Here is a 14079-nt window from a genome sequence, read left to right on the forward strand (position 1 = left end):
CGGTACAGACGCACAGGGCAATCACTTCCGTTGACGGCTTCGCGCACGCGCATTGCCGGCGCTCCGTGTTTGCGCGCCTGCCGCCGCCATCTTGGTAGGGGCAGGAAAGAGAGGCAAAGGTGAGGGGCTAGAAAAGCAGGTGATGAGGGAAAGGCTCCTTTAAGGGACGGCGGAGGGCAGCCCCTACATTCCCGGCTCCCCCTCGCTTTCTAAAGTGTTTCCGAGGAGGTCTGTTTGAGGTGTCTGCCGCAGGGGATGGGACAACCTGTGGACTCCAGCTCCCATCAGCCGCGATGGTTGACGGGAGTTGTAGTCCAGTGGAGGATCACAGTCCGCCCCTCCCCCCATCCCCGATTCACTGGTAGGGGGTCGCCTGACAGAAGCCCCATGGTCCTTCGCTGAATTGTCAAATCAGAGGCGCCTCTGTTCAAGCTCCTTCATCCTCTGATTTAGGAAGCGCTGCCTCCTAAACCAGAAGCTGGGTTATACCAAGAGGAAAGCACTCTGTGTATGCTTAGCAGCATCCTGTTCTTTTAGCATTCTGAGCTTCGATTCACAGTCGGCCACGGGCATGGCCTGCAATGACCAGATGCAAAGGAAGGAAGGCTTTGCCTTGTACCTTCCGCTTCCACAATGGTATAATTCTGCGTTGAGAGTCCTGCATTGCAGGTTGGACTGTCCGCTGGGGACCCTTCCAAAATCTGCAACTCTATTATTCTTTTTTATTACCACCATCCAATCAGTTACCACACTTTATTTCAGAAGGATGGGGGGGGGGGACTATCCCTGACATGCTCTCCTGCATTACTCAGCAAGTACAGTGGTACCTCGGGTTACATACGCTTCAGGTTACAGACTCTGCTAACCCAGAAATAGTGCTTCAGGTTAAGAACTTTGCTTTGGGATGAGAACAGAAATTGCGGCCCTGCGGCGGCAGGAGGCCCCATTAGCTAAAGTGGTGCTTCAGGTTAAGAACTGTTTCAGGTTAAGTACGGACCTCCGGAACGAATTAAGTACTTAACCCGAGGTACCACTGTATGAGGAACCTGTGGCCTTCCAGATGCTGATGGACTACAAAACCCATAATCTATGACCAGTGGTCAAGGATGGTGTAGTCCAAGGTTTCCCAAACTTGGGTCTCCAGCTGTTTTTGGAATACATTTCCCATCATCCCTGGCCACTGGTTCTGCTAGCTAGGGATGATGGGAGTTATTGTCCAACAACATCTGGTGGTCGATGGGTTCCACATCCCTGATTTTCAACAATCTGCTCTCCTATGCTTTAAACCTGCACTTCTTAACCTTGCATATTGATCTTTATTGAGTGTCATTTTGTGTATTTTCGGCCGTCTCAAGTTAGGTATGCTTATCTATGCCTAGATATTTACTTCCACCTTGGGACAGCTCAGATGCAACTTGTCTGGTTCCTTGTGCAGTATGTGCAGGGCCGGATTTAGATGAAGAGAGGCCCTAGGCTACTCCACTTGTGGTGAAAGAAAATGGAAGTTTGTTGTAAACAAAATTGAGTGAAGCCAAGGATGATGACTGGGATTGCTGGGATTGACAAGGCACCTGACCCTCACCTGAATCTCATAGCTCTCCCTGTAGCTGCCTCTGATTAGTTATTATTTAACTCTTGGGGGAAATAAGAGGTCATGTGCATGGAAGTTGCCAAACCAATTAACCAGCTAGAAGGATTACTGTTAATAGCACCAGTTTTCCTATAACTTGATATTGCTGAAATAAAAAAATTTCTTCCAGTAGCACCTTAAAGACCAACTAAGTTAGTTCTTGGTATGAGCTTTCGTGTGCATGCACACGAAAGCTCATACCAAGAACTAACTTAGTTGGTCTTTAAGGTGCTACTGGAAGAAATTTTTTTATTTTGACTATGGCAGACCAACACGGCTACCTATCTACTACTTGATATTGCTGGATTGTTTTGATGAACTGCAAAAGCATTTTTAGTTTGCTTTCTGTTGCCACCCTGGAACTTTTCTTTATTAGTGCCACTTTGTTTTGTAAGATTCATTGCGAATGAAGGAATACAACTTTACTGCTTGTATATGTTGATAATATAATTTTGGTTACTGAGGACAAGCAAGATTGTACAAAAACAAGGTTGGGTGCAGGCCTGGCCAGGACATAGGCATCCTGACTGTGACAAATGTGACCTGTGTGCTTGCTTGCTTGCTTGCTTGCTTGCTTGCTTGATTAACAGCTGTTGGGAACTTAAAGGTCCCTGCTCTCCCTTCTTATGGTCTTTGTACTGGACCTGGAGACTCTAATAGAGAGCATTCCATGTCAAGAAGGAGGGCAAGTGGGCGCTCTATCAAATGACAGGAGTTATACAGAGCAGGGCCTTTTCACTGGTGGTGCCCATTGTATGCCTCGCTCTTCCCAGACCTGCTCTCTACTGGCTGTATTTTGGAGCTTTATAATTTAGGAAGACTTTGGAAGAACTGGTTGACAAGTCTTATCAGTTGCTGACATGTGAGCGGATTTTATTTGCTGCTATTCTGTGCTTCTGGTGCACCAGGGTTTACACCAGCATAATAGAGTTGGCCAGGATGCCAGAAGGGATACAATTTACAAGCTTTCTCCATTATCTGCACAGCAGGTTGTTGCTCAGTCAACAGTGCAAAGGCTGAGCTGAAGCATCCCCTGCTGGTTACCTGATTTCAGCAATAGGGGTCGCTGTTTGGTAGTACCCAATTGGTTAGCTGTCAGATTCTAGAACTCCCTATTGGTGGCTCTTAGGTAATTCACAAAATACAGTCCATTCATAAAACACAGTATTCATTCATAAAGTAGTAACATAAATCTCCATTGCTACATATTGGGTGTATATTTCAGCGGTTGAACGTACAGGTTTATGGCCATGCTTTAGTGTAGTGCTTATGCGACCGTGAATAAAAGGTGGCTGGGCTCATTGTCTCGGGGTTTGGGGGGGAAGAGGTGACAAAACTGATTTCCAATAAATGCCCCACCTTTATTTCCATAACAAGTCCTTGAGACCTGTACTCTGAATGGTGACACCAGGGACCTAGAAGGTGCAGGGCTTGTCAGTCCAACCCCTGCACAGTCTCATCAGGGCTGACCTTAAGGCAATTGGAGCAATTGGGCCAAATTGGGCCCTGCGGGCCGCCCCCAAGGAGCCCCCTGCACCAGGGCAATCTAGATGGGTTTTATTTATATCTATAATTTTTTGCAGACTTTGGCTGTGAACTGGGGCCCTACCAAAAAAAAAAAAAATCAAGTTGCGCCCCACTGCTTCAAATTGGGCCTCACTGGCTAGCCCTGAGTCTAATAGTTGCTGGGCCTGCCCTTGCATGAAGTCTTGGGTTTGCAATTTTGGGAGAGGGGAGACCGCCTGCTGGGCAGCGGGAGGGCTGGCGAGGCCCCCTAGATTTCATAGAATCATAGAATCATAGAGTTGGAAGAGACCACAAGGGCCATCGAGTCCAACCCCCTGCCAAGCAGGAAACACCATCAGAGCACTCCTGACATATGGTTGTCAAGCCTCTGCTTAAAGACCTCCAAAGTAGGAGACTCCACCACACTCCTTGGCAGCAAATTCCACTGTCAAACAGCTCTTACTGTCAGGAAGTTCTTCCTAATGTTTAGGTGGAATCTTCTTTCTTGTAGTTTGGATCCATTGCTCCGTGTCCGCTTCTCTGGAGCAGCAGAAAACAACCTTTCTCCCTCCTCTATGTGACATCCTTTTATATATTTGAACATGGCTATCATATCAGCCCTTAACCTCCTCTTCTCCAGGCTAAACATGCCCAGCTCCCTATTTAGAGGCCCTAGGCTTCAGCCTACTTAGCCTATACATAAATCCGGCACTGAGTATGTGTTAGGAGAAGCAGAAGCATCTGGAAAAAATAGCTTCTTATGCAGAAAGTCAAGCTGATCAGTCAGAAGCTGTCACATGATGAAGTTGGTCTTTGTCTGCTACTGTACAGGGTAATGGTGGCATCTTGAGTGTACTGATGCATCGCGTGCAACTTGCATTGCCCCCCAAAGCATCCTTGATGCTCAACTCTTACCTGAGCTATTCTGCAGTTGCAAGAAGGGATTGTTCACCCTTTGTTCAGGGAACTGTTAGAAAGAAATAGATATGCACGTAGGGTGATAGTCAATCAGATAAGACTTGGAATACTCATCAAAATCAGTGGGCTCAAATTCAGTATTATTTAACTGGATAGCACTCTTATCTTTTTAACTGTGAGAGTGAAGAGTGACGCATGTTCTAATCTAGAAAACCCACCACTTTGTCACTACTTTAAAACTCTGTTGTTGAAATATCCCTGCCTTAAGTGAACTGCGAGGAAGGAGAACTAGTACATAATTTGCTATAAACACAAGTCTAGGTGCGGGACAACAGTAACAGCCAATAGCAATTTATTTTATGGCTCTGCAAGTCAGATAAGGCTGAGGACATCCTGTGCTACAGGACACAAACTGAATCACTTAACAAGAATTGCTCAATCCTCCACTTAATTTCAACATTCCTTACTCCAGGGCTTCCTCTAAGTCAGCTGGTGAAGCTTTTCACTGCATGGAGGGAAGAATCATATTGCTATTATTTTTTATTTTTGTTAAATTTGTTAGTCAGTTTATCTTGTTCAGGGCAACACCAAGTGACTTACAACCAAACAAATAGAAATTCAGTTGCTGATAAAGCTCAGGCCCAGAGCTGGCAACCCCATTCTCACATACTGTCCCTATTAGATGAGAATAGGAGATGTAGAACAATTGTTTGCACACACAGGTAATGCTGCTATTGGCAAATATGGTTGCAAGTGCTTTGTTTGGCATCTCAAAAAGCCCTTAGCAGGACTCATCCTGAACTTTTAGTGCTAAGCAAAACAAAACAAGACAAAATAATAATAATAATAATAATAATTTATTATTTATACCCCGCCCATCTGGCTGGGCCTCCCCAGCCACTCTGGGCGGCTTCCATAAAAACCAAAAGTACAGTAAAATATCACACGTTAAAAACTTCCCTGAACAGGGCTGCCTTAAGATGTCTTCTGAATGTCAGGTAGTTGTTTATCGCTTTGACATCTGCTAGAAGGGCGTTCCACAGGGCGGGCGCCACTACCGAGAAGGCCCTCTGCCTGGTTCCCTGTAGCTTTGCTTCTCGCAATGAGGGAACCGCCAGAAGGCCCTCGGCGCGGGACCTCAGCGTCCGGGCAGAATGATGGGGGTGGAGACGCTCCTTCAGGTATACTGAACCGAGGCCGTTTAGGGCTTTAAAGGTCAGCACCAACACTTTGAATTGTGCTCGGAAACATACTGGGAGCCAATGTAGGTCTTTCAAGACCGGTGTTATATGGTCTCGGCGGCCGCCCCCAGTCACCAGTCTAGCTGCCGCATTCTGGATTAATTGTAGTTTCTGAGTCACCTTCAAAGGTAGCCCCACGTAGAGCGCATTGCAGTAGTCCAAGCGGGAGATAACCAGAGCATGCACCACTCTGGCGAGACAGTCCGCAGGCAGATAGGGTCTCAGCCTACGTATCAGATGGAGCTGGTAAACAGCTGCCCTGGACACAGAATTGACCTGTGCCTCCATGGACAGCTGTGAGTCCAAAATGACTCCCAGGCTGCGCACCTGGTCCTTCAGGGGCACAGTTACCCCATTCAGGACCAGGGAATCCTCCACACCTGCCCGCCTCCTGTCCCCCAAAAACAGTACTTCTGTCTTGTCAGGATTCAACCTCAATCTGTTAGCCGCCATCCATCCTCCAACCGCCTCCAGACACTCACGCAAAACAAAGCAAAGCAAAACAAAACAAAACAGCACGAAGCAGCTCAGTACCTGAAATAAATTGCTTTTCTGACATGAGAAGCACACCTGCCTGGTTCATATGTGTAAATCTCCACCCCCATGGTGTACACCAGGGGTTGTCAACCCACTAGTGAGCGTTTCAGGATTCCAGGTGGGCGGTAGGGGGTTCTACGTCAGAAGCTGAATCCATCGAGCACTGGTGGGCGGTAAGGAAACTTTACCGTCAAGAAAGATGCATTAGTGGGCGGCAGGTATAAAAAGGTTGACTACCCCTGGTGTACATAATGATACTTGTCAGTGTATCACAGGTTATACTGCCTTTGTACTTTGTCCCTGAAATCAGTGGAGATCCGTGCAGGATTGAGCAGGTAACCATAGCAATTGGGTGTAATGTCTGCTGTCCTCAACCCCCCCCCCGCCACATTCCAGTGACATGGGGAAATAACCTCTGCAAGGTGATCTATCTGTGTAAGAGTTTTCACAGCTAACTAGAGCTTGGTTTTAGACGAGACCAAAGGAGTGGATTTCATGCTCTTTCTGGAATGATCCCTCTGAGGAAAGCAAGGAAGTCGTCCTGAATGCTATTTGGAGAGCAGAGGGCTTCTGGACGCCAAAGGAGAGTCACGACAGAGAAAACCCAGAGAGAAACAGCAAAGAGGTCCGGTCAAATGAGTGGTACTTTGGGTGATAAAACCGTCAAGCTACAACCAGGGCCAGAGGGAGGTGGCTCTAGTAATCATTAGGGTGGTATAGAATGTGATGGTTGACACAGAATTTGTTATACTGAAAATATCAATTTCCATTTTTAAAAAAGTAAGTGTGGCTGCAAATATACGCTTTAAAGTGGTGTGTGCACTTGGAGCAGGATAAAACCTTACTGGTGTCTGCCATTTTTAGGGTGAGACGAACTTTTCTGAACTGTAATAATGCAAGGAGGGGAGGGATATTCCTTTAACGCTACGATTCTGTTACCTGGAAGTAAGTCCCATTACCTGCTTCTGAATGAAGTTGCCTATGATTGCACTGTAAATTAGCATAGACAAGGGTTGAGGGAGCTAGTTCCTTTTTAAAAAAGTACTAACTTTCCCCAAGGGACGCAGGTGGCGCTGTGATCTAAACCCCTGAGCCTTGGGCTTGCCGATCAGAAGGTCGGCGGTTCGAATCCCCGCAACAGGGTGAGCTCCCGTTGTTCGGTCCGAGCTCCTGCCAACCTAGCATTTCGAAAGCACATCAAAGTGCAAGTAGATAAATAGGTACCGCTCTGGCGGGAAGGTAAACGGTGTTTCCGTGTGCTGTTCTGGTTTTGCCAGAAGCAGCTTACTCATGGTGGCCACATGACCTGGAAAAACTGCGGACAAACGTCGGCTCCCTCAGCCTGTAAAGCGAGATGAGCGCAGCAACCCCAGAGTCGTTTGCAATGGGACTTAGAATCATAGAATCATAGAGTTGGAAGAGACCACAAGGGCCATCGAGTCCAACCCCCTGCCAAGCAGGAAACACCATCAGAGCACTCCTGACATATGGTTGTCAAGCCTCTGCTTAAAGACCTCCAAAGTAGGAGACTCCACCACACTCCTTGGCAGCAAATTCCACTGTCGAATAGCTCTTACTGTCAGGAAGTTCTTCCTAATGTTTAGGTGGAATCTTCTTTCTTGTACTTTGGATCCATTGCTCCGTGTCCGCTTCTCTGGAGCAGCAGAAAACAACCTTTCTCCCTCCTCTATGTGACATCCTTTTATATATTTGAACATGGCTATCATATCACCCCTTAACCTCCTCTTCTCCAGGCTAAACATGCCCAGCTCCCTTAGCCGTTCCTCATAAGGCATCGTTTCCAGGCCTTTGACCATTTTGGTTGCCCTCCTCTGGACACGTTCCAGTTTGTCAGTGTCCTTCTTGAACTGTGGTGCCCAGAACTGGACACAGTACTCCAGGTGAGGTCTGACCAGAGCAGAATACAGTGGCACTATTACTTCCCTTGATCTAGATGCTATACTCCTATTGATGCAGCCCAGAATTGCATTGGCCTTTTTTAGCTGCCGCGTCACACTGTTGGCTCATGTCCAGTTTGTGGTCAACCAAGACTCCTAGATCCTTTTCACATGTACTGCTCTCAAGCCAGGTGTCACCCATCTTGTATTTGTGCCTCTCATTTTTTTTGCCCAAGTGCAATACTTTACATTTCTCCCTGTTAAAATTCATCTTGTTTGTTTTTGCCCAGTTCTCTAATCTGTCAAGGTCGTTTTGAAGTGTGATCCTGTCCTCTGGGGTGTTAGCCACCCCTCCCAGTTTGGTGTCATCTGCAAATTTGATCAGGATGCCCTTGAGTCCATCATCCAAGTCGTTGATAAAGATGTTGCTTTTTTAATAGTATTTATTAAGGTTTTACGTTTACAAAAAGGCAAAAGAAAAAACACCAAATTAAACAATAGCAAAACAACACATCAGAATAAAAAAACAGAAAAATAGAAACAATTAAAAAAAAATCGAGCCTTCCCATAATTTATCTTTCATTTGCTTGTTTCCCTAACCTCCTCACACCTCCTTTTTTTGTATTCTAAGTCAATTATCCATTTCAGCAAATCCTTTCCCTCTCTTCAAAATTTTTATCCTGAAAATTTATCTTTATCTTAATATAAGTTTACTTTTCCTCTTTTCACCAATTAACAGTCTATTTTTCTTAAATCTTTGATACATTTTTGCTAAAATCACATAGATTCATTCCAACATCATTCTAACATTCATTAATTTTACATTGTTTCTGTAAATAGTCCTTAAATTTATTCCAATCTTCCTCCACCGACTCTTCTCCCTGGTCTCGGATTCTGCCAGTCATTTCCGCCAGTTCCATATAGTTTATCACCTTCATCTGCCATTCTTCCAGAGTGGGTAGATCTTGTCTCTTCCAATACTTTGCAATAAGTATTCTTGCTGCTGTTGTGGCATACATAAAGAAAGTTCTGTCCTTCTTTGGCACCAATTGGCCGACCATGCCCAGGAGAAAGGCCTCTGGTTTCTTCAGAAAGGTATATTTAAATACCTTTTTCATTTCGTTATAGATCATCTCCCAGAAAGCCTTAATCCTTGGGCATGTCCACCAAAGGTGAAAGAATGTACCTTCCGTCTCTTTACATTTCCAGCATTTATTATCGGGCAAGTGATAAATTTTCGCAAGCTTGACTGGTGTCATGTACCACCTGTATATCATTTTCATTATATTCTCTATTAAGGCATTACATGCCGTGAACTTCATACCTGTGGTCCATAACTGTTCCCAGTCAGCCATCATAATGTTATGTCCAACATCTTGTGCCCATTTAATCTTAACAGATTTCACCGTTTCATCCTGAGTATTCCATTTCAACAGCAAATTATACATTCTTGACAAATTCTTAGTTTTGGAGTCTAACAGTTCTGTTTCCAATTTTGATTTTTCCACCTGGAAGCCAATTTTTTTATCCAAATTATATGCCTCCATTATCTGATAATAATGAAGCCAATCTCGCACTCTATTTTTTAATTTTTCAAAACTCTGCAGTTTTAATCTGTCTCCCTCTTGTTCCAAAATTTCCCAATATTTCGGCCATTTAGCCTCCATATTGAGCTTTTTCTGAGCCTTCGCTTCCATTGGTGACAGCCACCTTGGGGTTTTATTCTCAAGCAAATCCTTATATCTTATCCAAACATTAAACAGTGCTTTTCTGACAATATGGTTTTTAAATGCTTTATGTGCTTTGACCTTATCATACCACAGATATGCATGCCACCCAAAGACATTATTAAAGCCTTCTAAGTCCAACACATCAGTGTTCTCAAGAAGCATCCATTCTCTCAGCCAGCAAAAAGCGGCTGATTCATAATAAAGTTTTAAGTCTGGCAGGGCGAATCCACCTCTTTCCTTAGCATCAGTTGATATCTTAAATTTTATTCGAGGTTTCTTGCCCTGCCAGATAAATCTAGAGATATCTCTCTGCCACTTCTTGAAACACTCCATTTTATCTAATATTTGCAATGTTTGAAACAAAAACAACATCCTTGGCAATACATTCATCTTTATCGCAGCAATTCGGCCTAGCAATGATAACTTCAGATTTGACCATATTTCTAGATCCTTTTTCACTTCCGTCCAACATTTTTCATAGTTATCCTTAAACAGATTCACATTCTTAGCAGTCATGTTAACCCCTAGGTATTTCACTTTCTTAACCAATGTTAATCCTGTCTCCTTCTGAAACCTTTCTCCGTCACTGTTAAATTTTTCTCTAAAACTTTAGTTTTCATCTTATTCAACTTAAATCCCGCTACTTGTCCAAATTCTTGGATCAGTTCCAGTACTCTTTTGGTACTAGATTCTGGCTCCTGTAATGTCAATACCAGATCATCAGCAAATGCTTTCAGTTTGTACTGTTTAGCTCCAACTTGTATACCTTTAACTGTTTGGTCCCTCCTGATCATGTTTAAAAGAACTTTCAGGACCGATATAAAAAGCAATGGAGAGATTGGGCAACCTTGTCGTGTTCCTTTCTCTATCTTAAATTCTTCCGTCACTACATTGTTCACAATTAATTTAGCCTTTTGTTCTGAATAAATTGCACCTATACCATTTTCAAAACCTTGACCAACCCCCATCCCCTGTAGATTTTTCTTCATACAACTCCAAGAAATATTGTCAAAGGCTTTCTCCGCGTCCACAAATATCAAAACTGCTTTAGTATTAATATTCACTTGTAACTTTTCTAGAATGTTAATTATATTCCTCGTGTTGTCAGACAAGTGTCTGCCCGGGAGAAAACCGGCTTGGTCTTTATGGATTTCTTCTACTAGTACCTTTTTTTAATCTTTTAGCCAAAATATCTGCAAAAATTTTGTAATCCACATTAAGCAAAGATATGGGGCGGTAATTCTTAAGCTGTGTCTTCTCAGACTCTACTTTTGGTATAAGTGTAAGGTAAGCTTCCTTCCACGACTCTGGCGCCCTTTTCCCTTCCAATATTCCATTACAAACTTCTTTTAATGGCTGTATTATCCATTCTTTCAGGGATCTATAGTATCTTGAAGTCAGTTCATCCAGACCTGGAGATTTACCCAGTTGCATATTCTGGATGGCCCCTGCAATGGGACTTAACTGTCAGGGGTCCTTCACCTTTAACTTTAACTTTCCCCATGCAAAAGTAAAGATTGATGTTTCAGATCAGGAACGTGGTATAGATCGCAGTAACTCGCTGCAGTGTATTCTGGGCTATATAACACAGCAATGAAATGATATACCTTTTATTTATTTGTTTTTTCGTTCATTCATGTAACAGAAATTGTATACTGGTTCATCATAACTATCTAGAAATGTTTTACAGTGGTGCCTCACAAGACGAAAAGAATCCGTTCTGTGATTCTCTTCGTCTAGTGGGTTTTTTCGTCTTGCGAAGCAAGCCCATTGAAGGATTAGCAGATTAGCGCTATTAGCGCTATTAGAGGCTTTTAGCGGCTTATCTGCTGATCGGATCAGCTGATAAGCGGCTTAGAGCTATTAGCGGCTTTTAGCTGCTTTAAGCCGCTTATCAGCTGATCCGATCAGCAGATAAGCGGCTTAGCGGCTTAGAAAAGGGGGGGGAGGGGGAAAAACCCCAGCAGGAACTCGCAAGACATTGTCGTCTTGCGCAGCAAGCCCATAGGAGATTCGTTTTGTGAAGCACCTCCAAAACGGAAAACTCTTTCGTCTAGCGAGTTTTCCGTCTTGCGAGGCATTCGTCTTGCGGGGCACCACTGTACAAGATTTTGAGGGTGATCTGACTTATTGCTTCACGTTGCCCAAACCTGCAGAGACCTACATAGGAGGTGTGGCTGACAATGGCAGAACATAATGCCCTGTTGTGTCCTGCCTTGGATAAGGTGGCAGGTGAAGAGTTCTTGCAGAAAGCATTCCAAATCATGCTTGAGGAAGGTGTAAGGAAAGGGATGGATGCCTCTGAAAAGGTAAGGCTTTCAGGGCTCATTTTCACAACATAATCTTGGGGGTTGTTCTTATGTAATGGTGTTGTCAGGGAACTGACATCGGAGCGAGAGGCGAAGGGGAGGCTCCCAGACGATGCTGGCGAAGGACCCAGCAGCAGGGGGAGAAACAGCTCAGTAGAGGGGGAAGCCAATCAGCGCAACACCAGGGATAAAGGGGGGCAGACGGGGGAATTGGAGAGAGGGCTCCAGGACTCTTCACTGGACATCAGTGAGGAGAGCCCAGGTCCTCCGCTACCCACGCCTTCCCTGCGCAGAAGGCTCCCGCGCAGTGAGAGGAGGAGACTGGGTGTCAAAGAACTTTTATGTTGGAAGAGGTTCAAGAAACGCCCACTGACGGATTCTGCCAGTGACTGAGGCAGCCACGATGAGAAGGGGCTGTGCAGTCAGAAAGGTTTAACAAGGCAAATTAACCGAGAAAGGCACCAGTTTACGCACGAGTAACTCATACCTATTACAGGTGTATTTATCCAATTCTTAATTACTGGCATAACGTGAGGATGGCACTATGTCATTTGGCTTTCAAGCATTTATGTGAATGCCGCCTGAACTTTTCAATACGAACTGGCCAAGCTGTTTCATCCTTGTCAGGTGTGTGATTGGAAGGAACCTGAAGAGCTGCAGCAAATCCTGGACCTGGATCTAAAAGACGGAGGGGAGCCGCAGGAGAGATTGCTGGACCGCTGCCGGGATGTTATCAGATACAGCGTGAAGACATGTGAGTGCCTGGCACCAGCGTCTCGTTTGTGAAATAGTGTACTTCCTGCATGTGGAGTTATATGTAGTTCCTGATCCGGTTAGGTCTTGTTTCCATGGCCTGAAGCAGCAAAACGGGATGCTTCTCATGTTAAGTGACCCGATAACAAAGCTGGCTATTGCCTCCAATGTAAAGACACGTGGATTTAATATAGCCTATATATGCACAGTAGCCCAAAGGCGATGAAAATTGTGAGCCAAGGGGGTGTTGCTATAACACTCTGGAATTCGCTGTCCTTGTACACATGAGATCAGAATTCAAGACAAATATCTCTGGTTATGTAAATATGTCTTAAAGGAAACAGCACGTTCTGGCATCTTTTCAGCAAACAGAGACAGCAGCGTTCCCAAGATGAGAGGCAAAGTACAGTGGTACCCCGGGTTACAGACGCTTCAGGTTACAGACTCTTCAGGTTACAGACTCCGCTAACGCAGAAATAGTACCTCGGGTTAAGAAATTTATCTCAGGATGAGAACAGAAATCATGCTCCAGCAGCGCAGCAGCAGCAGGAGGCCCCATTAGCTAAAGTGGTGCTTCAGGTTAAGAACAGTTTCAGGTTAAGAACGGGCCTCCAGAATGAATTAAGTTCTTAACCTGAGGTACCACTGTAATAAGTGCTTCAGAAAATAAGCGTTTTCTAGGGTTGGGTGATATATCGTCCAAAACCGGTTTGAAGTCCATGATATCAGTTTCATAATTTTTGACCTGGCAATATATTGCAAACCATGATATGTGTGCGTGCGTGCGCGCACTATGCAAAAATCACGATGCGGGGGGAAACTGTGAAGCCAGCCAATGGCTCTACATAGCTCCACCCTTATTTCAGACATTGCGATATATCAGTATATTGCGATGTTTAGCTGGTGATATATCACGATGTTGAAAACCAGATATTGCCCGGCCCTAATGCCTTCCTGCTGTACATTTCATTCATGCCCTGTGTAAAAGAGAGTGTTCCCCACACGCCACTTCCAAAAAGAGAATTGTATTTCGTATGATGTGATTGTGCTGCAGACTGATCCAAATTAGCTTGAGTTCAGCATAGCTACACACTCTCTTTCTCTTTCTTTCTCAGGTCACCCGCGATTTTTCAACCAGTTGTTTTCAGGACTTGATCCCCATGCTTTGGCCGGACGGCTGATCACAGAGATGCTCAACACCAGCCAGTATGTGTTTGCACTTTTCTGATGAAATCATGGCATTAAAATAGGTTGCAGCGGCTCTATTGGGTTCAGTATGGATTATAGTTTTAAAAAGAGCTGTAAATGGTTAGATTGAGTAGATTAGGGCGTTGCTTCCTAGGGTCTACCCACGTATTTCTTTTGTCCTCTGCGATCAAACAGGGTTTGCAGGTTCTTGAAATGCAGAACTCTTTACCAGAGGCAAAAGTGGTCTTAGTGTACAGTGGTGCCTCGCAAGACGAAAATAATCCGTTCCGCAAGTCTCTTCGTCTAGCGGTTTTTTCGTCTTGCGAAGCAACCCTATTAGCGGCTTAGCGGATTAGCACTATTAGCGGT

General features: G+C 44.7%; 1 protein-coding gene and 1 long non-coding RNA gene across 4 annotated transcripts in view; one reads left to right on the forward strand and one right to left on the reverse strand.

Moving 5' to 3' along the window:
• Positions 1–29: 29 nt before the first annotated feature.
• CSAD (cysteine sulfinic acid decarboxylase) overlaps positions 30–14079 on the forward strand; it is a 48283-nt gene continuing 34233 nt past the window's right edge. The window contains exons 1-4 of one of the 3 annotated variants that reach the window (XM_083490170.1): positions 30–119; positions 11617–11769; positions 12397–12523; positions 13638–13728. In XM_083490170.1, the coding sequence (XP_083346296.1) occupies positions 11644–11769; positions 12397–12523; positions 13638–13728 (344 nt within the window). In that variant the 5' untranslated portion in view covers positions 30–119; positions 11617–11643. Of the gene's footprint in view, positions 120–369; positions 637–5871; positions 6458–11616; positions 11770–12396; positions 12524–13637; positions 13729–14079 lie in introns of those variants that run through there. The other 2 variants (XM_083490171.1, XM_083490169.1) reach the window with 2 other exon arrangements.
• LOC310700740 overlaps positions 8453–14079 on the reverse strand; it is a 135583-nt gene continuing 129956 nt past the window's right edge. The window contains exon 2 of the long non-coding RNA XR_014522777.1: positions 8453–8676. This is a non-coding gene — a long non-coding RNA (uncharacterized lncRNA). The remainder of the gene's footprint in view (positions 8677–14079) is intronic.

Source organism: Podarcis liolepis (assembly GCF_965112155.1).
Source record: "Podarcis liolepis genome assembly, chromosome: 2".
Taxonomy (NCBI): domain Eukaryota; kingdom Metazoa; phylum Chordata; class Lepidosauria; order Squamata; family Lacertidae; genus Podarcis; species Podarcis liolepis.